Source organism: Grus americana, chromosome 18 (assembly GCF_028858705.1).
Source record: "Grus americana isolate bGruAme1 chromosome 18, bGruAme1.mat, whole genome shotgun sequence".
Taxonomy (NCBI): domain Eukaryota; kingdom Metazoa; phylum Chordata; class Aves; order Gruiformes; family Gruidae; genus Grus; species Grus americana.
This window is the reverse complement of record NC_072869.1, coordinates 7,299,151-7,326,490: the sequence shown is the minus strand read 5'-3', so window position 1 is coordinate 7,326,490 and position 27,340 is coordinate 7,299,151. Positions and strand designations below refer to the sequence as shown.

At 52.4% G+C, this 27,340-nt stretch overlaps 1 protein-coding gene across 1 annotated transcript; it reads right to left on the bottom strand.

Moving 5' to 3' along the window:
• Positions 1 to 1,015: 1,015 nt before the first annotated feature.
• On the bottom strand, positions 1,016 to 26,917 carry EVPL (envoplakin). The gene is made up of 22 exons (XM_054846556.1): positions 26,786 to 26,917; positions 20,670 to 20,769; positions 20,005 to 20,159; positions 19,236 to 19,359; positions 18,462 to 18,587; positions 18,090 to 18,128; positions 17,177 to 17,338; positions 16,479 to 16,586; positions 15,706 to 15,801; positions 15,138 to 15,263; positions 14,066 to 14,212; positions 13,766 to 13,920; positions 12,146 to 12,243; positions 11,126 to 11,307; positions 10,106 to 10,284; positions 9,525 to 9,663; positions 8,743 to 8,936; positions 8,080 to 8,230; positions 7,471 to 7,554; positions 7,275 to 7,385; positions 5,602 to 5,694; positions 1,016 to 4,786 (listed from the first exon to the last, which is right to left on the bottom strand). The coding sequence occupies exons 1-22, from the start codon at positions 26,857 to 26,859 to the stop codon at positions 1,337 to 1,339; spliced, it is 6,093 nt and encodes a 2,030-aa protein (XP_054702531.1). The 5' UTR covers positions 26,860 to 26,917; the 3' UTR covers positions 1,016 to 1,336.
• Positions 26,918 to 27,340: the final 423 nt, after the last annotated feature.

Sequence of the window (27,340 nt, the reverse complement as noted above, 5' to 3'; positions counted from 1 at the left end):
CTGCTTTTTTGATGGGGGAGAAAACCTCTACCCTTATGGATTATTTTTGGGGGTGTTGGATTTCTCAAGCAGCAGCAGCTAAAAGAACCCATGAAAGGGGGGGAAAGAGCAGCTCATGTCAATAGAAAAGCATTTTTCTCATCCCACAAAGCCAGGGGACTCTCCAGAATAGGGTAGAGACCACAGAGGAACATTTCATCTCTCATCTCAACAGGGACACATGGGAGTTTGGACTTGCTCATTTCAGCAAGGGCTGAGCACTGGAAGTGACACAGAGGAATGAAGGCTTGCACAAAGAAACAGCAAGTGCAGATTTTCAGGTGCTGCTGTGTGGATCCTGCAGCCAAGGGCTGTAGAAAGTAGTTTCACATCACCGTGGACTGCAAGCATCATCAATCTGCTACTGAAGGCCATCCCTTCCCTTGCAACACATCTGCCTCTGTACAGGTACAGGACAAGTCCACAAAATCATCTACTTCAACACGGTTTGGTTTTGCTTGGGGCTTGGCTTCCTCTGCCAGCAGCTCAGTGAAGTGACCCAAGTCATTGTAGAGCCAACACCATCACTGGTCTGCAGCCAGAGAGGCACCAGGGACAGGCAGCTGGAAAGGGCAGGGGGGGGCTGCTCCATTCGGTAGCTGCCTGCGCTTAGACTGGATCAAACACGACATGTAACTGCACCCTTTCACAACCAAGTCCCTCTTTCAGAGGTGTCCAAATGACTGGGGAGCAAAGTCCCGTTGGTTTTCAGATTCAAAGACAAACATAACAAAATCTTTAACAATACGGACTCACACGCAGAAAGAAATTTAAGGGGTTCAGTGCTGTGAGATCAGAGGGAGCAAGAGTCTGCAAACCCTTTGTAGATCGGGCTGCAGGGCGTAGGATTGCATGGGGGGAGGACTAGCCATACCTTCAGCCACTTTGCAGCCTCAGCCTGCAGAGACAACAGAGCCACAGAGATGCACTTTCTATGTTTATTGCATGCAGAAGAACGACCCAACTGGAAAACACTCTGGCTCTACCCGCTTTCTGGACATAACCATGTTTAACCTACTGCCAGCAGAGTTCTCGCGATCAAACCCCCTTTGCTGTCACAGCAGCACCCGGGGGGCTGCAGAGACCCCTGTGCATCAGGCCCTTACACGCTCACGATCACGCTTTCTTCCTCGCACAATCAAGCTGCGTTGGGAAGCAGAGATAGCTAAGATAGAAGAGTATGCAGCCCTAAATGCTAGACGCTCCATTCCTGTGATCGCTGCTGACTCCATGGGGAGAAGTGTTTTGAAGGGATGAACTCCTGAAGGAACCGGATCCAGTACGTGCCTGAAGCCATTCAATGCCTGAACCGCGAGAGCTTGGGGGAACGGCTCGCCTGGTGGTACCGCTGATACCCCTCAGACGTGGCTGGGAGCAGCAGGAGACTGCTCAGTGAATCTTTCTGGCAGAGAGCCATGGCCTCCTTGTAATTTATCTTCTCTTTAGTGACAGGGTCAATGAGATCTTTTTCATAGTTGGACTCATCCTGGAGCCTGTTGGCCAGGTCGCCTGTTATCATCCCTGTCTGGGCAGCTTCCAGCACAGGGATGCGACCAGTTTTCTTGGGATCGATGAGCCCTCCGGTTAGATGCTGGACCTCCAGGTAGGGGAAAGCACTGTCCTTGGTCATCCATCCCTTCTGAACTGCTTCCCCCACAGACAGCCTTCTCTTGGTCACCGGGTCCTCAATCCCTGTGAAAGCTTTCTGGGCATTGAGCAGTCTCTGCATATAGGTCCTGTCAATCAGCCCCCTCTCGATAGCCTTGTGGACTGAGAAACGGTCACGAGAAATGAGGTCTATGATTCCCCCTGTGGCAGCCTGGGCTTCCAGGAGCTTCTGAGCTGTCATGGGATCAAGCAGCTTCTTTGCAACAGCAGTCTTGATGTTGTACTTGGTGTCGGTGGTGGTGTCGTACACCCCGGCGATGGGGGATGTGTCATCGCAGAAGCCCTTCTGCGAGGCTGGGGGGAAAAAGCTTTGGGTTTGGTGGGTGGTGGGTGATGAGACCGGGGATTTGGAGATGATGGAGCCAATAGAGAGGGTTGTGGGAGGCTTGGATTCCCCAGCCACCAGCAAGGCAAATTCGGAGATGGGAATCTTGCCATCCCGATACAGCTGGTACTCCTCCTTTGTGATCCTCCTCAGCCTTAGCGCATCATCGATGGAGTACTGCTTCCCACTTTTCTTGTCAAGGAGAACAGAGACCTCCCCGTTAGGACCCAGGGTGGTGACTTCCTCCCAGTCACACTCCAGCTCTTGCAGCTGGATGTACTGGCCTCTGTCTATGATACCTCTCTTATAGGCCTCGTAAGGGGACATATCCTTCCCTGTCTCAGGGTCTAAGATAGAGATCTTGGTGGAGAGGTTTGTCTCTCTCATCTGGGTCTCGTGATTGATTTCTTCCCGGTTGACCCTTGACTGGAGATCTCGAATGAACCTCTCCTTGTTGTAGATCTGGTCCTTCTCCCTCAGGATGTCTGCCTCCAGCAGGGAAAACTCATGTTCCAGCTGCTTCTTCTTCTGCCTGTCATTCTCAGTCCGTTGGGTGAGCAGTTTGGACTCCTCCCGAAGAAAGAGGACTTTCTGCTGCTTCTGCCTCTCCAGCTCCCGCAGTTCACTCTCCAAGTTGGCTCTCTCCTGGATGGCCAGGTTCCTGGCTTTCTGCAGTTCTGTCTCTTCACGAGCCCATGTCCTCTTCATACCTTCAGCTCTCTCAATCTTCTCCCTGAGCCGCCGTACCTCCTCTTCTGCCTTTTGCTTGGCCCCTCTCTCCCTGTTCAGCAGCTCCCAGATGCGTGCTCGTTCACTCTCCAGCGCTCTGTCCTTTTCCACTCGAATCACCTCCTTGTAGATGGTCTTCTCCTGGGATTTTGCTTTCTGCAGAACATCAACTTGCATCTGCAGGTTCTTGCATTCTCTCTGCAAGTTCAGCACCTCCATCTTCTCACGGTCCAGCTCCAAACGCAGGTTGCTGGCAGACTGTTCGAGGACTGGATCCTTCTCCAACTTGACCACTTCTTCCATAATGATCTTTTCTTGCACTGGGGCTGGGCTCTCCTCCAGTTCCTTTATTCTCAATGTAATTTGCCTCATCTCCTTCTCCAGTGCAAGCCTCTTGCTTCGATCCTCCTGAAAGTTGAGCAGCTTCTCTTGCTCTTCCACCAGTGCACGAACCTGTTGCACATCACGTTCCAGACGACGCCTGTTGCTCACCTCCTCGTCAAGGCTCCGGCTCAGCCTGTTGTGCTCATCTCGGAGCTTTGGATCCTTTTGAGTCAGTATCACCTCTTGCACAACTACCTTTTCTTCTGGCTTTCGTCTCTCCAGTAGCATGTATTTATTCTGCAAGTCATAGATTGCATCCTCTGCAGCTCTCCTCTTTTGAGACATGTTACGCACCTCTTGACGGAGGCGATCAGCTTCTTTTTCCAAGAGTGGATCATTCTCATATCGGATGACTTCCTTGTTGACCAGCTTGGTTTCCACCTTGGATCTCTCCCTCTTCCATTCATCCCTTTCACCCTGCAGCCTAATGAGCTGCTCTTGGGTCCTGCCATTGGCGTTCACCAGTTCATTGAGCTGTTGTTTCAGCCTGTCAATTTCTCTAAGAATCTCTGGACTCTTTTCATGTTTTACTACCTCCTCTATAACCTCCTTAAGCTCCACCACTGGTTTCTGTGACCTGAGGACATTGAGCTCTGCTAAGGCCTCTTCCACTTCACTGTCAATCTTGGTCCTTTTCAGAGTAACTTCCTGCAGCTCCCTTTTCAGGTGTGCAATTTGCCGCTCCGTTTCGGGATCCACCAGGAAAATCTCATTGACCCTCTCTTTAACCTCTATCCTTGGTTTTTGCTTCTCTGCAATACTGTACTGGCTCTGCAGCTCTCCCAGCTCACCTGTAAGCATCAAGTTCTTGCTCCTCTCTTCTTCAATCAGAGTTTTAAGCTTGGAAGATTCTCTCAATAACTCTGGGTCCTGCTCTACCTGCTTCACCTCCTTAACAATGATTTTGGGTTCTACTGTTTCAATTAGTCTTTCTACCTCCTCAATCTTGCTCTTCACCTTCACTATTGCTTCTTCTGCAGACTTCCTCTTGAAGGATTCCTCATCAATTTGTAGCTGCAGGGTCCTAACAGACTTCAGCATTTCTGGGTTTTTCTCCAGTTTGATGAGCTCCTTCACCACCACTTTCTCTCGGATATTGGGCTGCTTTTGCTCCAGCATGTGCAGCTCTCTCTTATGGTGCTCAAGTTCGGAAGCAGTGGCCAAGCTTTCCTCCCGGAGACGTTTGATCTCCTGACGAAGACTGGCTGCTTGACTATCCAGGCTTGGATCTTTCTCAATTTTTGTGATCTCTTTGGTGAGGAGCTGGGCAGGAATGACCTTCTTCTCGCTCTCCATCTGGGCAAGCTTCCGGCTCATCACTTCAATGTCTTCTTGCAGGCTCTGCCTCTTTTTGCCTTCCTCTTCAATCTGCTGCGTCATCTTAGACAGGTTGCTCTCCACCTGTGGGTCTCTGTAATATTCTATCACTTCCTTTTCTTCCACTCTTTCAATGGGTTTCTGAGTCTTCAACATTAGCAGCTTGTTTCTGTGTTCCTCCAGGTCCTCTTCAACCTTGGCCACTTTCCTCCTTTCTTCTTCCAGCTGCGATTTCAACCCCTCAGACTCCCTGCTTGTTGTGGCTTTGTTTTCAGATTGCTGGGTTTGCTCATGTACAGCTCCAATGTCCTCACGCACTTCCTTCTGCAAGGGAAAACCAAAAAAGAATTTAAAAAAAAAAATAAAGGCAGGGAAACCAAGTCACATTCTGAATCTGGCGCAGAGGCCTTTTCCTTGATAAGACACGGTAGGAGACAGAACCGGTACAGAAACCCCACAGAGCCTCCAAATGATGCTGCTCGTAAACGGCAAATGAGAACCACCTCAGCCAACTGACTTTGTGTGTCTTCCCCTTGTCATGGAGGTGCTGCAGCAGCTTTGTGCTGCCTTGTTGTATCTACAGCTGAGGGAGGGTAACATGGTCAGTCCCCGCTGCGCAGTGGGCTCACAGTAACATCACAGAGTGCCCCGGTTTAATCTCTTGTCCTTCCTGAGCACTGAAAGTCATCCAGGCCAGAGAGCTTTCCTACAGGTGAATCAAGCCCCAGAAGTCCTATTGCTCTGAACTGTTTCCAGAAGGTTCTGAGCACTAAATTCCAGCCATATCCACAGACAAATCTAGAATTCTCAGTCTGTGAACTTTGATTAGATATAGCTGAGAACAGGACTTAAGAGCCCTAATTCAAATCTTTTATCCTAGCATAAACTACAGCTTCAGTAAACAGTGGAGGGCCCACAGAGGTGACGAATGTCACAACCTAAGATCAGTGTCAGTGAAACTGTGGTTACTTGTGGTCTTTTTCTCACAGGGGCCTCCATTCCTGTCCTTCCTCACACCTGGATGTGGAGATCTTGGCGGGGGGGATCCCAGGCTTAGCACATTGCTGACAGCTTTGGAAAGATCCTTTCAAACCCCAATCTAGAGTACCCCAGTCTTGCCATGAGCTGTTAGCTGGTACCTTCTCAACAATCTTCTTGGCAAACTCCAGCCGGCTGAGCTGCTGTTTATTTTCTGCTGCCAGCTCCATGTAGAGCTTGGTTACATCATTTTCCTGGAAAAGAAACAGTGGTGAGATCCTTGTTCCCCTCACCCTGACACAGCTCTGTTGGATGGCACACTCTCCCACCTCTCCTTTCACCTGGATGCGCTTTGAGCGCTGCACTATTCCAGGGATTAGTGTGTTCACATCTGACTTTCTAGAGAAATTGAGACACAGAGTCTAAGGACTCATGTAGGAGATCTGGTCCCCTTTATTTGAATGCCTGTTAGATGCCTGCTAGCCTACACAGGGTCCACATTTCCAAATTCACTTTGGGCCACACATGGATGGCAGTTGGCAACTAGCCCAAGGTGAGGCAGGCAATCTGGGGTGTGAAGACCACACAGGAGCTCTGGTTCAGTCCTGTCGCCAGTACCTGCTCACCTGTTCTGCCCAGGTAGATGGAAGTCAGTCTTTAATGCACTACTAATACAGGTACCCAGATTTGGAGAAAATGACACAACAAACACAATTCAGCAGTAATACTCATAAAGGTGGAAAATGACCCGCTTTTTGCCATGCTTCTGCAGAGCTGAGACAAAGGTCTGAAGGTCTCCTCTAATCTCCACTCCTAGCAAACGCATTGGATTCTTCTGGAAGTAGAGCTATTTCTACACAGAGACCTGTTTTATATTTCAATACCAAGTCATACTCAAATCTCAAGGGAGATCTGGCAAAACAGTAACAATCTACACTATTCTTGTTGATCCCAAATACAGAAAATGTGTTGGAGGAGAATATCAAATTCATCTGCTGGTTTTGGCTGCGATAGAGTTAATTTTCTTCACAGTAGCTAGTATGAGGCTATGTTTTGGATTTACGCTGAAAGGAGCATTCGTACACACTGATGTTTTTAGTTGTTGCCAAGCAGTGAAGGACTTTTCAGCTTCTCACACTGCCCTGCCAATGACAAGGCGGAGGAATCAAGAAGCTGGGAGGGGACACAGTCAGGACAGCTGGCCCAAACTGGCCAGAGGGATATTCCATACCATATGACATCATGCTCCGTACATAACTGGGGGGTGGGCTGGGAGGCAGGGCAGCTCAGGGTCTTGCTGAGCATCAACTTTGAGTGGTGAGAAATTGCCCTGTTCATCACTTGTTTTGTATATTATTATTATTATCATCATCATCTCCCTTTTCTGTCCTATTAAACTGTCTTTATCTCAACCCATGAGTTTTACTTTTTTTTTTTTTCCATTTTCGATTCTCTCCCCCATCCCACTGGGAGGGGGGATGTGACCGAACGGCTGCGTGGTTGTTTTAGCTGCCGGCCAGGTTAAACCACGACACACCTACACCAAGGGAAGCCTGTGCAAGCCCACACACCTACCCCGTCAGTTTTATCTTCACGCACAACGTAGTAAGGAGGCATCATCATCAATCTCAACCAATGGTACCAGACACAGCCCTAATTCTGGATCTCATGTGCTGCTTTGCCCCATAGACAAAGAGATTCCTGATGACATTTGTCCTTGGGATTAGGACCGTGATCAGCTGTGGCTGTCAGAGGATTAAGGCCTTGCAGAGCATGTGGGGCTTGGGTAAGGAGCTAGACAACAGTTTCCATGCCTTCATCTTAAACATTTTACCTGGGCCTGGATGCTTTCTTGTAGGGGGGTCACACGCAGCCTCTTTGCAGCAAAGTCAGTCAGGGTAGGGTCCAGAGAAGAGCTGTATTTGCCTGCTTGGAGTTCATAGTCCTGTTCAGAGCAGAAACAGAAGAATCAGTTGGGATCTCTCGAGTGAGACACTAAGGGAATGCTACATGGGAAAACCCAGCCATACATTGAGGGTGGACTGCACGTTCCGGGATAGTCTGACCACTGCTTTCTTCTCGGGCTCCTTGCTTTCGATCTCCTCCACCAGCCTCTGCAGGAGACACACATGATGTTAAGGACAGATTGAGATATAGCAATCCAGTCATACTCTTGCAGGCAAGAGCAGCAGCTCAGCCTGGTACCGAAGGAAACGTGGGAAGGGAGAACATTTAGGAAAGCCACCTGGGCTTTAGAGAATCTTAGCAGCCCTCTCACTGGCCCAGAACCTGCCTCACTGATTTATCATGAGATAAATACCAGCCAGCACAGAGACCTTCGCAGCTCATCGTCTGAGCTAGTCAGCTTAGGATCTGCTCTGGGTCCATCCTCTCCATGGAGAGGATATCAACCTAGGGGTGACTAGCACAGATGAGGACACCAGCACTGTAGATGAATGCAGTGGGGCAAGATACGTCATCTGTGGGCTGCAATCTGTTGTCTCCTTGTTCTGGTTCATTCACTGTGACCGGTGAAGCACACAATTAGGAGCTGGCTGGTACTGTTTTGCATACTGTTCACAAGCAAATTCCCCCATCTCTGTAAGCTTACAGGTTATGATGCTTGCCCTGGCACTTACCTTCTGTGCCTGCAGCTTGTAATTGATCTGGCTTGGCCCATCAGTGGTCTTCACTTGGTGCTTGGGTAGGTTGTTCATCCAGAACATCAGGTTCTCATTGGAGTTTTGGAACTGCTGGTAGGTGAGGCTGATATTTCTGAGGGTCTTCTCTCTGCACAGCACAAAGGTGAACGGGAATGTTAAGGGGAAGAGCAAAGTTCCTAAAAAGACACTATCGTGAAAATGTCACCACAACAAACACCAAGATAACAAAAACAGGAGGGTGACAACTGGTCCCTGAGTGGGGAGCACAATCTGTGCACATCAGGTTTGCTGCTGCAGCATGGACACAACTTGGGAGATGAGAGAAGGAAAAAGGCAGGCAGCCAGCAGCAATGCCAGTGAGAAGTGTGAAGCACCAGGGTCTCTCTGGGTAGGGTCACTGGGCCAGGCAGAGGCCAGCAGTCAGCTACTTCAGCCTGCCTTCTCACAGCTCTCTGGAAGCTCAAAGCCTGTGCTGCGCATAGGAAGGTGGCAACTGCGCAGCAGGACAGACCTGGTCCCCAGTATTACAGCAGGGTGGCCAGGATCAGGGTCCTGCAATGAAGAACATACTCTTGGGACTCTGACTAATGCTGGTCTATGTTAGCTAAAAGGAGCAGCAGTGATGCCATAATTCCTCACCGCTGATCCAGCTGGTCCGCAACGGCATGGTAGCGATCATTGAGCAGCTGCACCTCCCGCTTCTGCCGGGGCAGGTCCGGGCAGTACTCCTGGAAATTGTTCTGCACAGCGCTGCAGCTGTGCTCAGCATTCTTGAGCCCCCGGTTCAGCTTCAGCACACAGTCCTCTTGGGCCACCAGGTCCTGCTTCATCTTCTGCAGGGGGAAAAAAAAAAAAAAGAGACACCTCCAGGTTTGCACCAGTCAATGCACAAACCAGAAATACTCTCCTTAACACTTACTAACTAAGCAGCACCTGGGGGCTAATCAGGCTCTCCAAAATAGATATGCAATGTGGAAGAGAAGTAGCAGTGAGACTTGTTCAATAAGTAAGGTGGGAAGCAAGGTGGGTTGGATGGTGCATGGAACAGAAGGGAGAAGTTTTGGGGAAGGCAAAAAAGGGTCACTGAGTCAAGGGTGAGAGCTAATGATGGAGCAGGGAGAACGGGAGCTGGAAAGAATAGGTACGGGTGTGTGGCAGAGCAATAGAGGTTAGATGCTAAGAGGTTCACTGTATATTTTAGGGACCCCAAAGGTAGCCTGGGAGGGACAGACAATTTTGCTAGGTAGTGAGTGCAAGTCAGCCTGCAACACCAACATAAAGCCTTCAAGGAACGAGTTCTTAGAAAGGCTTCATCACTGGTACCTCAGAGTGCTCAAATAAGCAAAGTCCAGCTCTCCCCACCACTGCTAACTGAGCTCAGAGATCTCCCTTCCCTAACAAAGATCCTGATGTTCTCCTACCTGCAGATCATTGGCCCGATCCTGCAGGGCATTGGGGGATGCAGGAATGATGCTATCCTGAGCCAGCTTGGCCTCAAACGTGCTGACGATCTTGTCTGTGTTCTCAATCTGAGTCTCCAGGTTCAGGGCAGCCTTAGCCCTGGGAAAGGGAAAATTGACAGGACAAGGTTAGCTACAGAAGACCCTCCTGTTCTCCTTTTCTCTCTGATTTTGCAGATCTAAGCTTATTTAACATCAGAGTTTCTACAGCATGGCAGAGAACAAGCAATATGGACTCACAACCCTGTCACGCTGCCCAGAAGTCAGATGTATTGCATTTCACTGCACACAACATAGCTGGAACACACACCCATTGTGCTGAACTTTCCACAGTGGGGGGATCTGACCACAGATTACATACAGGAACTCTTTCAGACGTGCCTTTGATGATGGATGGAAGGTTTCCAACCTGCCCTGGGCTAGATGGACCTCAACCAATGCCCACATAGACCAAACACGTTTTCTCTCATGCTTTTGTGTTGACGCCTCTGTGCAAGGACTTCCTCCCCTCATCCCCATCAGGCCTTGCCGTCATCACTCACTTCTCGTTGTACAGGCTGGAGAGCATATTGACATCATTGTATTTGCTCCTGAGGGCATTCAACGTGACAGGGAGCTGGGAAGCCGAGGTGCTGGTGGGTTTCTTGGAAAGGTAGGTCTCACACTCCTTCTGCAAGGCATCCTTGGCTGCCCCCAGGTTCTCAAGTTTCTTTGTTGTTTCCTGGCACAGCAGATGGGAGCAGAGTCACCCAACGTAGTCATAACAGTGCTGTTGTGAAAATGTGTCTCCCTCAGGGGCAAATTTTGCTGTGGGGCTAAGGGTGCGGTAGTTCTCTCATAAGGTGTTGGCCCTTGGGGCATAGCCCCATCCAGACTATGGCTGTCTGGCAATGGCAGGGTGTGGGAAAGAGATCAAACCAGACAAAGATGGAAAAAACCTACCAGCCTGAGTCCATCCTTCCACCAGGGCTGGATAAATACCCACAGATGAAGATCATAGAATCATAGAATGGTTTGGGTTGGAAGGGACCTTAAAGATCATCTAGTTCCAACCCGCAAGATGTAACAAGCTGAACTACTACAGACCCAGACCTTACCCCAGAGGAAAGGAGCGGGGCTCCAGGGCACTGCCTCTTTTTCTGTCCCACTCGCATCTACTAGTTTGTACTCCCCATCAGGTGAGCCAAAGCTGATCCTTGGATTAATTACCTCTAACCCGTTATCTTTTATGCTACAGACTTAGGAGTGAAGGGTAACAGCATCCCCACTACAAGGCTGAGGACTCCCCGAGACTGGTGCCTGGTCCGTAGCTCTGAAATGAACGGACCGTCTTGCTACAGAGCTGAGCCAAGGGAAGAGCCTGCATTTCTCTAGGGTTTGGCTTAACCAGTCCCATTTCAAGGGCTCAAGCCAGCCTGAAACCCTTGCAATTGCAGCACAAATTTCTCCTTTGAAGCATCAGCTGTCATGTCCTGCGTAATTCCTATGTCAGTTGTGTTTTGGGCCGAGGACACAGCGCTACCAAATTTATCCTGCTCTGACCTGCCCACAGCAGCACTCACCTGCTGGTGTTTGATCCTTCTGGCAAGGTCATCTGTGGGGTCGCTGTAGTTCACTGGAGACCTCACTCGGTTCAAGACCTCCTTCTCTACCTGGACCAGGTCCTTGCCAACATGATCCAGGCTACCAAGAAGCTGGTCAGCTTGGGGATCATCCTGGACTACAGGGGGGCTCCTGGGCAGGGCTGCAGTGAGACACAGCTTAGGTTAAGCCCCATTTCTCATTTGCCATCCCAGCCTTGGTGCACAGCCCTTTCCCCAAGCTCTCCCATACATTGTCCCTAAAGCTCCAACTCCCTCTCATGAGACCCCTGCTGCAAAGCTCTGCCCTTTATGTTCTGCAGCTCTGAAGCACACAGGCTTCTCCTAAGCACGGGGTTTTGATGCAACCATAAACAATTCAGTTAACATTTCTAATCCGCAGAGCATCACGCACATGTGTGTGCCTACCCATGGCAAAGGGTTAGGAAAATGGTTTTAGCTCTGCCCCGACCAGCCAGAGCTCAAGTCCAAAGAGGGGACAGAGACAGTCATGTAGACATGTCCTTGCTCAGCTTTGCTGGGAGCTTTTTGAACTACAGCTATGAGAGTAACACAGCTAGCCAGGAGGTGGGATTTAGTCATGACCACCTGCTTATTCCACAGCCCCCAGCTGGGGAAAAGAACTGTGAGGAAATCAGATCCCAAAGGTTTAATTAAGGCTTCTGCACAGGGTCAGCCCCCTGCAACCCTAAATACTCTGCAACTGTTGATGGAACTGGAGGTCAATCTCAGAGGTTTGAGAAGGGCAACAGAGTTTAAGTGAATTGCCCGAGATCACGTGGCGAGTCCTTGGCAGCACCGGGAGTCAGGTTATCCCATCAGCTGCTCTTTTCCACAGAGCAGAAGGCATCCTCATGCCCACCCACAGGTACCTCTGCCTTCCCAGGTGGGCGCTCTGCTTCCAGCCAGGTCTGGGAGCTCCACAAGGGAGGTGCATGGGCTTGCTTTGTTGGAAAGGGCTTGACTAACCAGCTGACATACCCTGCTGACTGGGCTGAACCTGCTCCTTGTGGCTGTGTCTCAGGGTGCTCTGAACCGCCGCTCGCTTCTGCTTCACCATGTTCAGTTCCCCTTCCAGCCTGTGAGCAGAGAGGAGCAGCATCAGACAGCAGGACGGGAAACTGCTGCACCGAGCAAGCCTCAACAGAGCCCGGCCCAGGAGCAGCTACGTGCCTCTGCCAGGGAAGGTCTTCCCAAAGGCAGGGAAAGGTGCTCCCAAAGGCAGGGGCAGGCTGGGAGCCTGCAGCCTGTTGTAACTCAGAGATGTCCCTTAGGAAAGGGGGACAGCAGCAAGAGCAGCCAGTTGGTTCGAGCAGCTGGTTTCTCCCAATGGAGCCACTGTTTCCTGACTCTCGCCAGACGCTAACAAAGCTGGAAATTTATTTCATATCACTGTACTTGCTTCCTATGAAGCACTGCAAGTAGCTGCTTCTGTGGCTGCAGCCCAACTCTTATTTGTAAGGATGGTGCCATTCTAATGAAACTAGAGCTGGGATCAGCAGGAGCTGGAAGGACCAAAAAAAATCTCTGCGTGGGAGAAGACTGATGGAACCAGGAGAAGGGGCCTTTGAAGGACCAGGCTAGTTCATATCCCTGCTATGGACTGCTCCAACTAAACACTGTGCTCTAAAACCAGCAAGTGCCAGCTTGCCTGGTTGTTGTCAAACAAGGGCTGTCCATCTGCAGGGCCAGGACACGGCTCCATGCAGAGGGACTGAATGGTGGAAGAGACTGGGAAATAAAATAAAGACAAACATTTTTCATGTAGGAAGGGAAGCAAACACTGGGAAATGAAACAAGCTGCCAGGTGTGGCCTGAAAAGAGGAAGAGTTTTCCAGGCAACACCTGCAGAGCTGTTATCCAGGAGGATGCTGCAAACTTTTTCTTTTCTGTTTTAAAACACAAATGAAACCTATAAATCAAAAGGATTCAGTAATGTGGGACGTGTGAAGAGGGGTATGCGCTCAGAAAGAGCAACGCAATGAAGTAATCCCGCCTGCATGACTGGGCTCCCATCACAGACATGCCCAAGTTACTCTGAATCTGGGCTGTGGGCCTTTCCCCAGCACTTGAGCAGCACTGATTTATCCAAGCACCTGGGGACATGATTAGAAAAGTAATGCTGAAGCTCCCTGCACCACCGCCCCATCCTGTGGGAACTACAGGAGCTGCATGAGCAAACAGCAGTAGACTACATGGTGGTTCAAGGAATGTTTCTCAGTCTCCAGCTGGGGCTGGTTGAGAGGAGATTCCACAGATAACTCTGTCCTGTTTGGCAAGTCCCAAACTCCAGACTGATTCTGCAATTAATTTAGTCAAACCTATGCAAGTCATACGTTTGGGTGAAGAAATCAAGCCTGACTGCTGGAAAACTCTGACAGTGAGGTCTGTGCAGCATGCAGTGCTGTCGAGGAATGGCAGGAACCTGGATGAGATACTTGGGAGCAGGGAACAATCTCTCTCCAGGAGGGATTTCATACTAGACAGTCAAGAGATCTGTTCCTAGCTGCTATTTCTCTGCAATTGAGGAAGTCATGCTGGCTATGACCTAAGAGCAAGTTTGAACGTCTCTCTGGGTCAAGCTTGCTGTTGCAGACTCACCTGTTGACCTTGTCTATGGCCTCAGGGTCTGGTGGAGGGATGGAGAAGCAAGCAGAAGGTGCCTCCTGGACCACACCAGTGCTGCTCTGCACCACCCACATCTCTGGGTTGCTGTTGTCCTTCAGAGTGTACTTGTCACCTCTTGTCAGCTGCACCTGGGACAAAGACATAAAATCCAGTGAAAGGCTTGGCTTTCTGGCACTAGACCAGTTCCTCCTACCATGAAGCCAAGATCTGGAGCAACAGAATAAGAATCCAGTTGCCTGCCTCTTCTGAGGGTACTACTAGTCAAGCCCTCACCTCCCCAGCATCCCAGTCACAGAGGGTGTCCAAGGTGAGGGGCTGAGAGGGACGCATCCTGCGCAGTTTCAGTGGGCTGATCTCTTTACTCCTTCTCTTCAGGTCAGCGATGCTCTTCTCTGCCTGCTTCACTGCCTTCTCCTCGTTCTAGATAAAACAGGGAAGACAGTGGTTGTGACCAGGCTTGGATGAGAAGGAAGGAGGGGGTCACACTACAGTGGGTACACTGGGGCCACTTGTCCATCCTTGTGTAGTCACTGCTGGGATGGAGTTGGAAATGTCTCCATTCTTGACCCCTCCATGTGCCTTCTTCCCCTTTTCATTACCAACACTCTCCTCAGCTTCCTTTGCTCACAGCAGATCTGCCCTTGAAGGCACAGCCTGAGTTAACCACACCGTCGCATTAAATCTTCTGGAGAAGTTTTTCTTCTCAGAAATGGAACAGAGACCTACCAAGAGGTGGCTGCGTTCCAGTGTCAGAAGGTACCAAGATCCTGGCACCTCTTGGGAGCAAAATGTGTTGCATGCATGGAAAGATACCATGTTGAACATGTGCCCTCCCTCTCTCCTGGGCAAATGTTCCTTTCCTATCTGCATCTCACCCCTGAGGTCAGATTTCTTTATTCCTTCCCTTGCCCTTGGCTCATGAGAGTGCTGAGGAAATGGGAGGACCTTTCCCTGCTGCTTGGATGCCAGCAGCTCACACTCTCTGTGGGACTTTAAATCCAAGTATCTCATGTTTAAGACAACATGCAGCTCCTCCCTGTGCTTCTCCTTTACTCTGATGGTGATCTTGGGCCAGGCTGCACATCACTGATGGGGACCAGTGCCTCCCCAGGGGTCACTGCCCCACAGCGTGAGCAGCACGGACCTTCTGGGGCTACAGAGACTCAGCATCCAGGGCACAGTATTGCCATGGGTTTCTCCCTCCCTAGCACAGAGCTGGGATGAGCCGTCCCAGTAGGGTTATTTACCCACCTCTTCCCCTTCCCCACTGTTATTTATTGGGGAGGTTGTAATGTTTGGTCTGCCCCTTAGGTCTGGCTAGTGCCGCCAGCCCTGAAGACCTCACCTCCAGCTGAAGCAGCAGATCTGACATCACCCCAGGGCTGTCTTTGTTGAACTTGCTGTATTTGGTGTCCAGGTCAGAGTTCATCTTCTTCAGGGAGTGGCTCACAGCCTCAGCATCATCCTGGAACTGGAGGTGTGGATAGGAAAACAGACAGGGATGGGAGGACATTACTATCTCCAAGTCCAGTGGGGTGTCTCAGTTCCCACCTCCCACAACCTGCCCGGGGCTCATAAGACTCTACAGAACACCCTCAGAGCGTGTGCTTGGACAAGGACTCTCCATCGCGTGAGCCACAGGCAAATAATCCCAATCAACAGACAAGTCCCAGGTAACGACAGCGAGCAAACCCTCCCCTGGCCCTCTACTCCAAGCCAGCACACTAACGCAACAGGGCTGATGAGGCAGCACTAAAGGACTGTGTTTTGAGGGGTGTTTCCCCAAAATACCTTGACTGGGTGCAAGCAAAGGATCTTCCATCCTCATCCCTTTGCTGTCTCTATTCCCAGCCTGCCTACTCTGGCCTGACCCTGCAGCCCCATGGCCCGTGCTCTGCTCAGTTGCTTTTTACCTTCTTATAGCTCTCCACGCTTTTCAATTGACTCTCCTGGCAAATGCAGAGATTCAGGAAATTCTGCCACTCGTTCTTCAAGGCTTCCTGGTGAGCCTGTGGTGGGACAGAGCATAACTCAGTGGGCTCCAGCTAGTCCTACCTCCCCCCACCAGCAGTTTCCTTTCCTCAGAAGTCCCAGAGATCAGAGGAAGGGTAAAGACTGCTGTTGAGCAGAGACAAAGCTATGCCCAGGCATTGCCTGATGCTGAGCATGAGCAAGCATACTGCTCCAGAAGGGCCTGGCTCACACAGAGCAGCCACCATTTCTCAAGGGGTCTCAGCTCCAGTGGTGTGGGGGGGCTGTGAGCCCACCTCAGCTTGCCACTGCATCTGCAGGCTTGGAAATACAACCTTGGAGGTTGGGAGCTGGTTTCACCTGGGAGAGGTCATGCTGTGTCACAGCTGGAGTTTCACAGCAGCATGAACGTGGCTGCACTGACCACACGTCTGAGCGCCAGACCAGGAGCTGGTCCCAGCACACAGATGTTAGCCACTATCCCCTGGAGACTTCTGAAGGGGTGAAGACCCTGCACTGCCCCCAACCTCCCCATAGGGCTGGAGCAGGCAGAAGGATGCTGCAGTACCAATCGGTGCAGTGAGGGAGGAAAGAGTTACATAGCAGCTCTGCAGAAGAGGTCTCTTCCAACTTGTCTTCTGGCTTTCGATCCACAAATTATGGAAAGTATTCTCATTCTCTTACAGGGTTTTGGAGGAGACCTCCCTTTCCCTACCTGGATAGGCTTGACAGCTGGGTGCTTTAGCTCAATCATCCTATCCCCATCATCCTGAAGATGGTTCACAAATTCCTCCTGGCTGAGCAGCTCATTGGACTTGAAGTCCTGAAGGGGAAGAGAAACTTCATGACAGTGGGAGCACGCAGGGAGCACAGAACAGTCTCCTGGGGCACCAAACCCCATGTAGCAGAGAAAAGGCTCCCAAAGCATAGACATCCTCCTTTGTTTGTTTTTAAAAAAGAAGGGGCTAGGCAAAGCTAAAACAAATTAGACACGCTTGGGCCTCAGAAAGCATCAGGGCATTCGTTCAAAGAGCATTTTCCTAAGCAATTATCCCTCTCTTCTTCCTGGTCCCAGCATATAGCCGTCACTGGGTGTTATACTTTGGACATTGAGGCTGACATGACGCTGAGCCCTTCCCTCCCCTCTGACCACTGAGCCTCATTGACAGCTTTGTAGTGTATGATCCCCCATGCCAGCTCAGGGTACGGGAGGGGACACAAAGAGTGGCTCATCCTTAACTCCAGCGTGGACCCAGAGTGTCTCTTCCACCTCTGTTTCTGTGTCCAGCGCTATTGTGCTGCCCTGGGAAAGCACCAGGCTCAGGGCTGGTGGTGGATGTCTGGGAGGCTGGGATGCACCCTGCAAACCTCCTGCCCCAATGGCAGGACAAGTTACCATCCCCAAGAGCTCACCTCGTACTCCCGACGCACGCTTTGGACATCCATCATTTGGTCACTCCAGTCCTGCTTCAGGATCCTGGTCTGCTGGTCCGTCAGGTAGCCCAGCTCCTTGGTGCAGCCCTGGAGGTGGTGGTACAGGCTGCCCAGGCTCTGCCCTCGCCAGATGGAAGCTTTCTGCCCATGCACACAGGAGAGAAACAGCGTTGGTGCTCAGGCTGAGGAGCCCCTGTCCCCTCCTCCTCCTCCCCAGGACCCCACTTGTGTTGCACATGCACCTGGATTCCCAGAGACCTTGGTGAGACATCTGCCGCCACTTGCTCTTATCTGATGGGGCTGCCGTTCCCTTTCCCTCCTTCACAGACAGGATATGTTTGTCTAACCAGAATCTCAGGCGTGGGCTGATGCCTCGGGCAGTCTGAGTGCTGGCCCAGCTCTGCTATATTTCTCACAAATGCCATTCTTCAGCATTAACCTTTACGGGCCCAGCTGGCTAAACCCAGGACCTTCTTCCTGGCCACCTCCTTTGCTCCAGCTGCTCGTTTCCTCTCTGGAGCCCTTGTTAGATATCAGTGTAAGCCTCAACATTTGCAATCCTGATTTGGAACAGGCCGTGGGCTGGGACATGGTTTCCTGCTGCCACACCTGTAACCCTGCGCTCATGGACACAGAGGCAACTCCAGATCAATGATCCACAAAGGGGAGAGACAGAGATCTCACCCACAGCATTCCCCTGAGGGCAGCAAGCGTGCTCTCAGTTTACACCCATTCAAGGTGGGGAGGAAATGGGGAAAGAAAGTGAGGGACGCAACTTCACTGTGCAAGACCAGAGGTAGCTCCTGCCCTGAACTGAGCATTCCCTGTCCATCATGTAAGGTGTTACTCTGCTGTATGACCCCATCTGTCCAGGAAACCATGAGAAGCTTACCAGCAAGTCCTTGTACTGGCTCTTTAAATCTGCCACATCCTGGGTTACAACACCGCCAAGACCAAGGAGTAAAAAGAAGAAAACAAAAAAGAAGAAGAAAAAAAAAAAAAGAAAAAAGCTGTTACCAAAACACCATCAGTAGTAGATGCTGATGAGCTGATTTATGGAAGATGCTTTAGAAACCATTCAGGAACCACCTCCCTGGCCCCTGCATGGCTTGATCTGTCCGAGCTCAGGTCTCCCCTGTGCAGAACAAGGGTGGATATTCACCGTGAGGAGGAGCAGATGGGACACGCAGCCAGACAGCGAGCACAGCCTGCAGGGTCCCCAGTGAAGCCAACAGGAGTAAGGAGGCGACGGAGGGTGCCTTACCCCAGAGCGGAGGTTCTTGATCTGGAGGCCATAGGCTTCAATCTCCTTCTGGAGGATGTTGTGCTCAGCTATTTGCTTTTCCAGCTCTGACATGCCAGGGCCGTACTGTCCCCCATTGACTTGTTTCTGTGCGAAAGAAGTTAGGCAGAGACTAAAGCAAAAGACTTTATTTCAGAGAGAAACCCCAGTGAGTGCTGGCAGGGTATGAAAAGATCTGGTATCCCAGTCCAGGAGGAAGGAAAGGGATCCTGTTGTTTAGAGTGATTGCTGTTGGTTGCCGCTTCCCCAGCCATACAGGGGCAAAGACAACCAGGCCATATAACCCTGGTGTACAAACCTAAGCTGAACCAGACACCCTTCCCATGGTGACAGGCATTGGATGCACATAGTTACCATCCAACTTTCAAGGGAATCTAAGTTGACTCCAAACTGGGTACTCCACATAATCAAGATCTTGCAGTATGAAACCTTAGGATGTAGGGCTATAAAGTCCTTGAAGACATCACCTTCTCCATCCTTTCATCCCACAGCAGGGCATCTCTACCTGATCCCCCTCCAGTAACCCTTAATCTGAAGGGGTCAACCAAGAGGATCCTCCAGAGAGCTTTAAGAGGTGGGAGGAGGGTCCTTCTCCTACCCAGAGTTACTTCCAACATTCCCAACATCCCTGCATGATGCTGAGCACACGATGGCTGGCAGAGCCCTACAGGCAATAACAGATGTTATCTGGTCTTGTAGAAGTTGGGAGATACATCTAAAACTAGCTGCTGTTACCATCTTTTGGTCCAGGATCCTGGCCCAGTCTACCCTGGGCCCCACACCAGGGATGTTCAGTTGTTCGTAAAGGTTCCGGTACTCTGCACACAGCTGCGTCACACGGTCGTGGAGCTGCTGGATGCTGCCAAGGAGAAAAGGCACAAGTCATTTGCAAGGTGGAGAACCAAGGTGGGGTTTGTGGAGCCCAGATTTCACTTGTAAGACCCAGGCTACTTTGTTGTCCCTTTGTGACACTGGCAGCCTCCAGCAGTGGAGGCACTTGTCCTGGTGCTCTCCATCTCCAGGGATGTCTCAGGAGTTACAACCCTAAAGGAAGCTGCAGGGAAATCAGGGCTGTCCCTTCCCAGCTGGGAAATGACTCTTCCCTCCTGACTTCCACGTAGAAAGACTGGAGAGTGAAGGGGAGCAAAGCCCCAGAGGTCAACTGAAGCTCTTCTCCCATTCAAATACCCACCTCTGACTCAGCGCGTGCCCTAACAAAAGGAAAGCCAGAGGAAACGTGGATTTGCCCTGGGAGCAGGGCCACCTTTTAGCTCTGCATTTTTCTGGTAACCTTTTACAAGTTTCCAATTAAGACTGGTGACTCTGGCAGCCACCCTGCACAGCACTATCTTTACAATAGACTGGCAGAAGCCCTGATTTTAAGGCTATGGGAAGAAGGGTGAAAATACCTCTCATGGCAACGACTAGAGCTCAGCTTAGATCCTAGGAGGGTTCCCAATTGCTCCATGCCCCCATCACACCAGTCCCCCCACTCTGTACTCACTCTTTCTCTATCTCAGCAGCCTGAGGGTGTTTCAGACGCTTGGCACGGTCCACATCCAGAAAGAGATCCTTCAGCAGGGTCTCTGCTTCCTTCAGGTTCCTGGCATTCTCCAGCTGGTACTCAAAGGCCTTGTTCTTCTCGTGATTGCTGGAATCCTGGAGACCAGGGAAGACAGAGAAAAAAGCCTGGTTGGACCACACAGACCTCACAACATTCTCCTTGTCCAAAGCAGGGGTCTGGATGCTCAACACACCAACCACAGAGGAATTCTGGTGCAAGGGTGCAGCTGGGGAGCGTGTGCCCAGCCAAGCTGCCTGCTTCAGCATCTCTCCCACCCAGGGGACCACTGTGGGTCAGTGTGGCTGCCTGCCTCTGAGGTTGCTGGGAGGCACAGGGCTGCGCTGCTGTAGGTGAGACAGCCTTGGCTGCGGGAAGCATGATGCTCTGAGTAGAAAGCATAGAAGCTAGAATTTGGGAGGCGCTGGTATGCAGCCCCAGGGGCTGGGAGGCTCCGCGGGGTGCTCTGCTCCTCCCCAGCCTCGAGTCACCCCCCCAAACCTGCACCAGCAAGCTGATGCATAGAGCAGACACCTGACCTGTTATCCTAGACACTGTATTTCTAGGCAAAACCTTTCACCTTCCAACCACCCTCTGCCACAACTCACCTGCTTGAGTCTGGACTGTGTCTCCAGGATGTCTTTCTCCACCTGGTCGGCATTTGTCTGCATGCGGGAGATGAGTACGGCCAGCTCATTTGTTGAGGACCTAAGAGAGGGGACAGCAAAGCAGATGGGTGGGTGAAGGCAATTCTCACCCTCTTCATCACTGCTATCCTTGCCACAGGACACTGCAGATGCTCAAAAGTTTGTGTGGATTCAAAAAGCAGCGGAGGGAGGAAAAAAAAAAAGGAAAAAAATCACTGTAGGGCTCCCAGATGCACCGACACCCCATCTGGGTTGGGAAGACCTGAAGCCACAGACAGCTGGAGGCCAGGAGAGCACCCTGCAGAGGCAGCACAGCATACTTGCCCTGTTTGGAGGTGCTTCTCCGGGTGTCTGCCACTGGCTGTTGGTAGAGGTGGGCAACATGGCCCTTCAGCCTGACCCAGAACAACCATCCCACGGTCTTGTTTCATGCAAAGTGCTCTGCAGTTCAGCCCACTGAGATGCTGGAGAGCCCCGTGCCAGCCCAAGACTGGGCTGCAGTGTACAAGGACTTGCTATGCAGACACAATTCCTCTGGGCAGTGTGTAGGCTGTTGCAGTCATGGTGCTTTCAAGGCTTGGGGACAAATTTCCCAAGGCCATAGCACAACCACCAGCCCTCCTCACCCCAGTGAAGATTCACTGAAGGTCCCCATCAGACCATTCCCTATCACCTCTCACCTCAGTGCCATCACACAACCGACAGGTACCATCGCAGCCCTTACTCCATCACTGCTATTGTGAATGAGCACCAAGAGCCCTGCTGAAACAGCTGGATCCAGAGCCCGCAGCAAGGCACAGGATGGTTCCCAAAGCTCCCTGCGGACAAGGAAGCACAAGCCTTGGTGCCACCTTTGTCCTCGTGTGCTGTTGTTTCTAATAGTATTTGCCCTCGAGGACAGCGCCGGCCCTACCCTCCAGGCAGGGAGAATGCAGCACTGCCAGGATGTGGGCAAGCAGAGGCGGGAGGGTGTGAACCGATAGCATCATCCAGGGACTCGAGCCCTTGGATTGCTGCTGATGGGACAAAGTTCAGCAGAGGCTCAGCTCAGTTACGTGCTGACTCTAGGGTCTGAGACCAGAAGGAAAGAGTTTCAGCAGTGACAACTGGACATTGTACAGGGGTCAGCTGAAGGGAGGGGACACTTCTTCAGGGCTGGTGGTACCTCTTTGGTGGAGGAAGAAGCTAGGAGGAAGGTGATGTCCTGCAGCAGAGCCATCCACATCTGCTCTCCAGCCACGTGGTTTCCTTCCTTGCCCTTGACTCCAGCAAAGGACCAGGGGAAGCGGTTCCCTTAATGGCTCTGTCATTGCTCCAGCTCCTCATCATGGCTCCAACTATTCCATGGCTCATACCAAAGGCTAGAGCAGATGCTGGGCTGTTCATTTATTACAGCCCCAAGTGACTGTAAAGTGCCAGTGAGTGTTTCGGACACCCCAAGCCAAGCACTTGGATGCCACAGATGGAGTTTGTGTTTCAGGTCAGCTCAGCCCACACTGACCATGACCAAGCCCGTGTAACTCTGGAGGAGGCACAGCCCCAGCACTCCTGCTCACAGCATCCTCCTGTCCCCTTTCTCTGACTCCTCCCTGGTTTTTGATTTCCCAAGAGGGCGGCGTGGGCCTCATGGGCTTTGGGTTGGCAGCCTCTCCTGGCCATACCTCAGCTTCCCTGCCTGCAAAATGCATGTCAGCGAAGTAAAGGGGAGACTGCTGCACTCTGGCAGCGCCCTCTTCTACAGGCTCTAATTCCAGGGATCACAAGCCAGAGAGCCCAAGCAGGGCATTCATCATCAAAGCATCACTGTCTGCTACAGCCTGTCTTTTATATCCCGTTAAACATCCCTCCTAGCCCATCTGTGCCCCATGGATGCCTTTCCTGAGCTGAACTGCGGAGATCGGGGAGATGAAGGGTGATCCCAAGTCCCAGCATGACAGGGTGGATGGGAGCAGCGCAGAGCCAGGACTCAGTCCCCATGAACGTGAGCATGCAGCAGGTTGGAAGCCTCAGGAGGTCCCCCCTCCCCAGGAAGTTACACAATCTCCCACTCATCCCTGACACGCCTGGAATGAGGTGGTGTCCCATGAGCAAATACTTGTGCACCACCCAAATTTCCTGCCCGGGCTCACTACGCAGGGAGGAGAGAGTGAGTCACAGGCTGGCCACCGTCCCAGGGGATGGACGCCTCTCCCCATGCACCGGGGAGAGCGCTGTCCACCCGAGAGGTCTGGCTGAATGCAGCTCCCACCTGGGAAGATCGTGAATGGGGTGTCCAGTTTGAGCCCTGTTGCGATGTGACCAGAGATACCTCTCTGCAGCTCCAAGAGGGGAGAAGTGAGGATCCGTCCTTCCCAGGGAGGGTAGATGGCCAATAAAATCCTGTTTATTCCTGGTGGCACCCCCTTCCGGGCTGAAGGAAATGCTGGGACAACCCATCTCTAGCAGGGGGGTTGGACTACATGATCTCCAGAGGTCCCTTCCAACCCCTACCAATCTGTGAATCTGTGAATCTCTTGGTTCACAAGGCTGGACACGCGGATCAGCTTTGTTTAGGCCGAGTCACAACAAAACTATGGACTGAAAAGACCTCAACAACCTCCTGGTCACAGGTGCTCAGCCTTGCCCATCCCCAGCCTGCACTGCCTTTGCACTGCACCTGAGGGTAGGAGCAGAGGGGCTCTCCCCTGTGTGTCCTGGAGAGCCAGAAGGTCTCTGTGCTGGCCAAGACAAGAAGCCTGGCAGAGGAGGAGACGGAGACTCTGTAGCCAGCAGCCAGGCTGGAAGCAGCTGAACCACCTCAGGGTCTGCAAAAGAGCAGTCTGCATGTTTGAGGAGTGCTGAAGCCACGTAGGGGATGTCCTGGGAGGAGAGGGGTGCCTTTATGCTGTCCTGGGGGCCAGAGTAAGGTCTGAGGCACGAGTGGACATACTATCTGTCCTCAGCTGAGCCTCCCACCCTCGCCATGCTCCTCGGTGAAGGTGGGAGCAATGCTGAGGAACCCATTTGGTCCATGCACGCTTAGAGAAGTGCCCAAACCACCACAGACCATCCTATCCCAACCACGGACCATGCTGAGAGGAATGTGAGCTTCTCCTGTCCATGCCAACACCCATCCACGCAGCCTGCGGTGACACAGATGCATCACGGGCCTTCCTCGGGGCTGTCCCTCCTGCCCCATCCCTGCTGCCCCGGGCAGAAGCCCTCACACAACGAGAGCTGAGCACAGCTGGGCCTCACCTTTCAGGGTGAAGATGCTGACAGTCAGGCTGCAGAGAGGCAGCCTGGCATCGGGTGGGGTACGAGGAGCCATGAGCTCGCCTGTGCTCACGCTGGGCGCCCCTCGGCCTCCCGGGGCTCAGGTCCGACTGCACTCAACGGTGCATGCGTACGGCCGCAGGCCCGGGCTGGCCGAGACAGCTGAGGGCAAGGCTCAGCAGAGCTGCTCCTGCTCCTCCTCCTCAAGAGCCAGGGCAGGCCTTCTCCCTAGGGCTATCTCATGCCTGTAAGAGGTGGAGCACTATTATTATCATTATTAATTGGTTCATTTCTCATGCCACTTTCTGCCTCCTAGACAGTCCAACTGCACGCAAGAGACAGTGTCCCTTAGCAGGAGCAGGACTGTCCCTCACTCCCAGTCACTCCTGTCAGAGCACGTTTAGGCAGGACCACAGCACCCACCTCCTTCAGCCCCCAACCCCCTCCGTCCGTTCCTTACAGGGGACTTTGCTTTATGGCTGCAAGGCAGACCCCAAAGCTGGGTCTGTTCTTCTCGACACACAGAAGTCCTCACATGCTCTGATCTGCCAGCCCAAGCTGTGCACAGCAGACCAACAACAACCCCCCACCAGTGCTGGGTTAGTCCCCTGAGCCCATGCCTGTCCCCCTGGGGACCTCGCTGCTCTAGACTGATGGGGAGAAGCAGAGGGAGGTGGCGGCAGAAGCGGCAATCCCAGAAGACGATTAAACCATGAGATGACTTGCCATCCACCTCCAAAACCACCCACAGCCTTTGTCAAGATCGCACCCGAGCAGCCAGTCCAGCCAGATCTGATTCAGTTCCACCTTCTCATGAGTTTTCCCTTTCAGCCCCACAGTGTGCCTCCTCCCAGAGCAGGGCACAGTGAGGATGCTCCTCAGGGACAACCCTGCATTGCTACTGCCTCCCTGGGATGCATCCACCAAGTGGAGACAGCAGAGCGCTCTGTGAGCCGGGATGCTCAACGCCACGGTCCCAAGGACCAAGACAACGTACCTCGCTAGGGGTCCATGCCAGCAGCAGCATCGTGAACCCCCAAAGGCACAGGACCTCAAATGCTGCTGAGGTTCTGGCCTTGAGGCCACCAAGAGCAGCTATGGGCCATCAACATTTTCTTGGGGCCATCTGCAGAGCATGTGCTGGCGGCTGCTCCTGAGACAACTAATTCACCTTCATTTTCTCAGCTAATACGGGCGCTGACCAAGCCCCGGGCCACGGCCAAACGAATTAGCCTTTGTCTGATGGTTGCTGCCTCCTAGAACAAGCACAACTAGCTCGGTAATTGCCATGCTTCTGGCTCCAGCCTCCATCCTGCACAGGGAAGAGGTGTGAGGTCTCGCCAGGATGCAACTCCAGTTATTCTGAGAGGCTCATGCTGGGGGACAACTTGGCTCAAACCCTCCTGCGGTGCCACGGGGGCTGCAGTGAGCTGTCCCGGGAAACCTCATGAGAAATCCTCAGCCCAGGTTCGGAAGCCAGCTGGGGAGGAGGATAGATTGCATGAGCAAGACTAAAACCAGAGGCTGACACAGCTTCAGGGCTTCTGGGGAGGTGCCTCACTGCAGTCAGGCCCTGACAAGGGCTTGGAGTTCAGAGAGCCCTCAAATCTGTCTTCGAGATGAGTTTGTGAGTGCTCAGCTACACTGAGGCAGAAGCTGCCTACGGCAGGGGGTCAACTCCCGACGTCCGCACAGGGAAGCCCCAGCCTTTGTGGGGCCACCTTCTGCCCAGGTCCCGCTGCCCTGCCCAGTGGCATCAGGCCACCACCCTCCTCAGCAGCTGTTTGCTAACATTGGGTTTGGCCCCCATAAACGGCTTAGTTGGGTGCCAGCACCATGTTGTGTCCACCCAGGCGTCTGCACATGCACCATCCCAAGCTGCTGCTGTTGGTGGCCTCAACTGATGGGGCCAGCACCCCCTTCTCCCCACAGGTCCCATTCTCCTCAGGACAAGCCCCTTTGCAATCTCCTTGGCCTCTAACCCTGGCTGGGGACAGGGATTCCCATGGAATCTGTCCACTACAAAATGCAAAATTGCTGAGGGAAGATGGAAAATAACCCTGAGTTAGCAACTGCAGCTGAAGGGAGGGACGAGCACTCTCTCTACAGGAGCACCCCCTCCCAGAGGACACCCTGCTCCTAGGGAAGCATCCTGGCCCATCACACATCTTTCTCCCGAGAACTTAGGGAATCTCTTCAGAGGAGGACATGGCTGTCAGATCCTTTTGGTGCTGCCTCAGGCCTAAAAGAGGCAACCTCGGCCATTTGACCTGCTGAGACCCAGCGTGTCACCAGGATGGATTAGAGCAGTCAGCAGCAAACTCACTCCTCATCCATCTTCACCACCTGAGCAGCACCAAACTAAGCATCCCTCTCCAGGGAACCCAGGTCCCAGGGCAGCATTGCACCAACCTCACACAACCAGCAAGTCCTGGGATCTCAAATCCAGGCTGGTATCTGCTTCAGCATCAAGCAGATCTTGCTCCACCCAAGCAAAGAAGCTGCATTTGTTCTCCCTACTCCTACCTGCCCAAAAGGGACTTAGCTCCTCCCTGCTCAATGAACACAGCTCTGCGCACATCTTCAGGCACTGCACATCCCAGGGGCTGCACGGATACTTCTGTTCTGGAGCACAAAGCCCACCCAAGACAAGAACAAGAGATGGGGCAGCACGTTTTGGCATCAGCTCCCAGCAAGCCCCAGCTTCCCGGCTGCTCCGCAAAGGGGGACGGTTCTTAGGGTGGCTTAGGAGACATCGAGCGCTCTTCCCTCATTTTACCCCAGGGTCCACGGGACAGCTTAGAGAGAGGAGTCGCACTTACTTGCTAGGCTTGACCGGGGAACCTCTGTTGGGGGAACTTCTGCTCGGGGAGCCTTTGCCCACCCCCTTGAACATGTTGGCGAGGTCCCAGCTGATCTCCCGGAGTCTGCAAAGTCGTCGTGGGCGCTGGCTCTCTGCTCTGGTCTGTCGGGATGGAATGACAAGACTCAGCGAGGAAAGGTCGGCGGCGAGCTAAAGAGCAGTTTCTGGGAGGCTCCTCCCCAAACGCAGGTGAGCAGCAGCAGAGATGGAGGCACATATGAAAAAATGACTCGAAAAACCAGTTTGGGGTGGAAAGAGCAGAGCCCCAGAGGGAGAACGGGAGACCTCGCCCTGGCTTGGAGAGCGTTTTGGCACACACAGCCACAACCATGCAGCAGTTTCCCAGCGGAGGGGCAGAGAGCACGGCCTCTGCAGGGAGGAAAAGTCTGCAAACGTGACTTCGAGGGAGTGCACTGCAACTACTGAAACACATTTTAAAGCACCTTCTTGCGTTAGCTGTTTAAAATGCTAGAGAAGGAGCAGAAGCCTTACAGACGAAGCCAACCAAGAGAGT

Excerpts from the sequence above, each read along its gene's own strand:
- EVPL (XM_054846556.1), bottom strand. The coding sequence starts at position 26,859 with ATGTTCAAGGGGGTGGGCAAAGGCTCCCCGAGCAGAAGTTCCCCCAAC. Across the intron at positions 18,588-19,235 it reads GGATCCTGGACCAAAAGATG|AAACAAGTCAATGGGGGACA; the intron begins GTAACAGCAGCT and ends TCTTTCGCACAG. Across the intron at positions 7,555-8,079 it reads ACAAGCTGCAGGCACAGAAG|AGGCTGGTGGAGGAGATCGA; the intron begins GTAAGTGCCAGG and ends TGTCTCCTGCAG.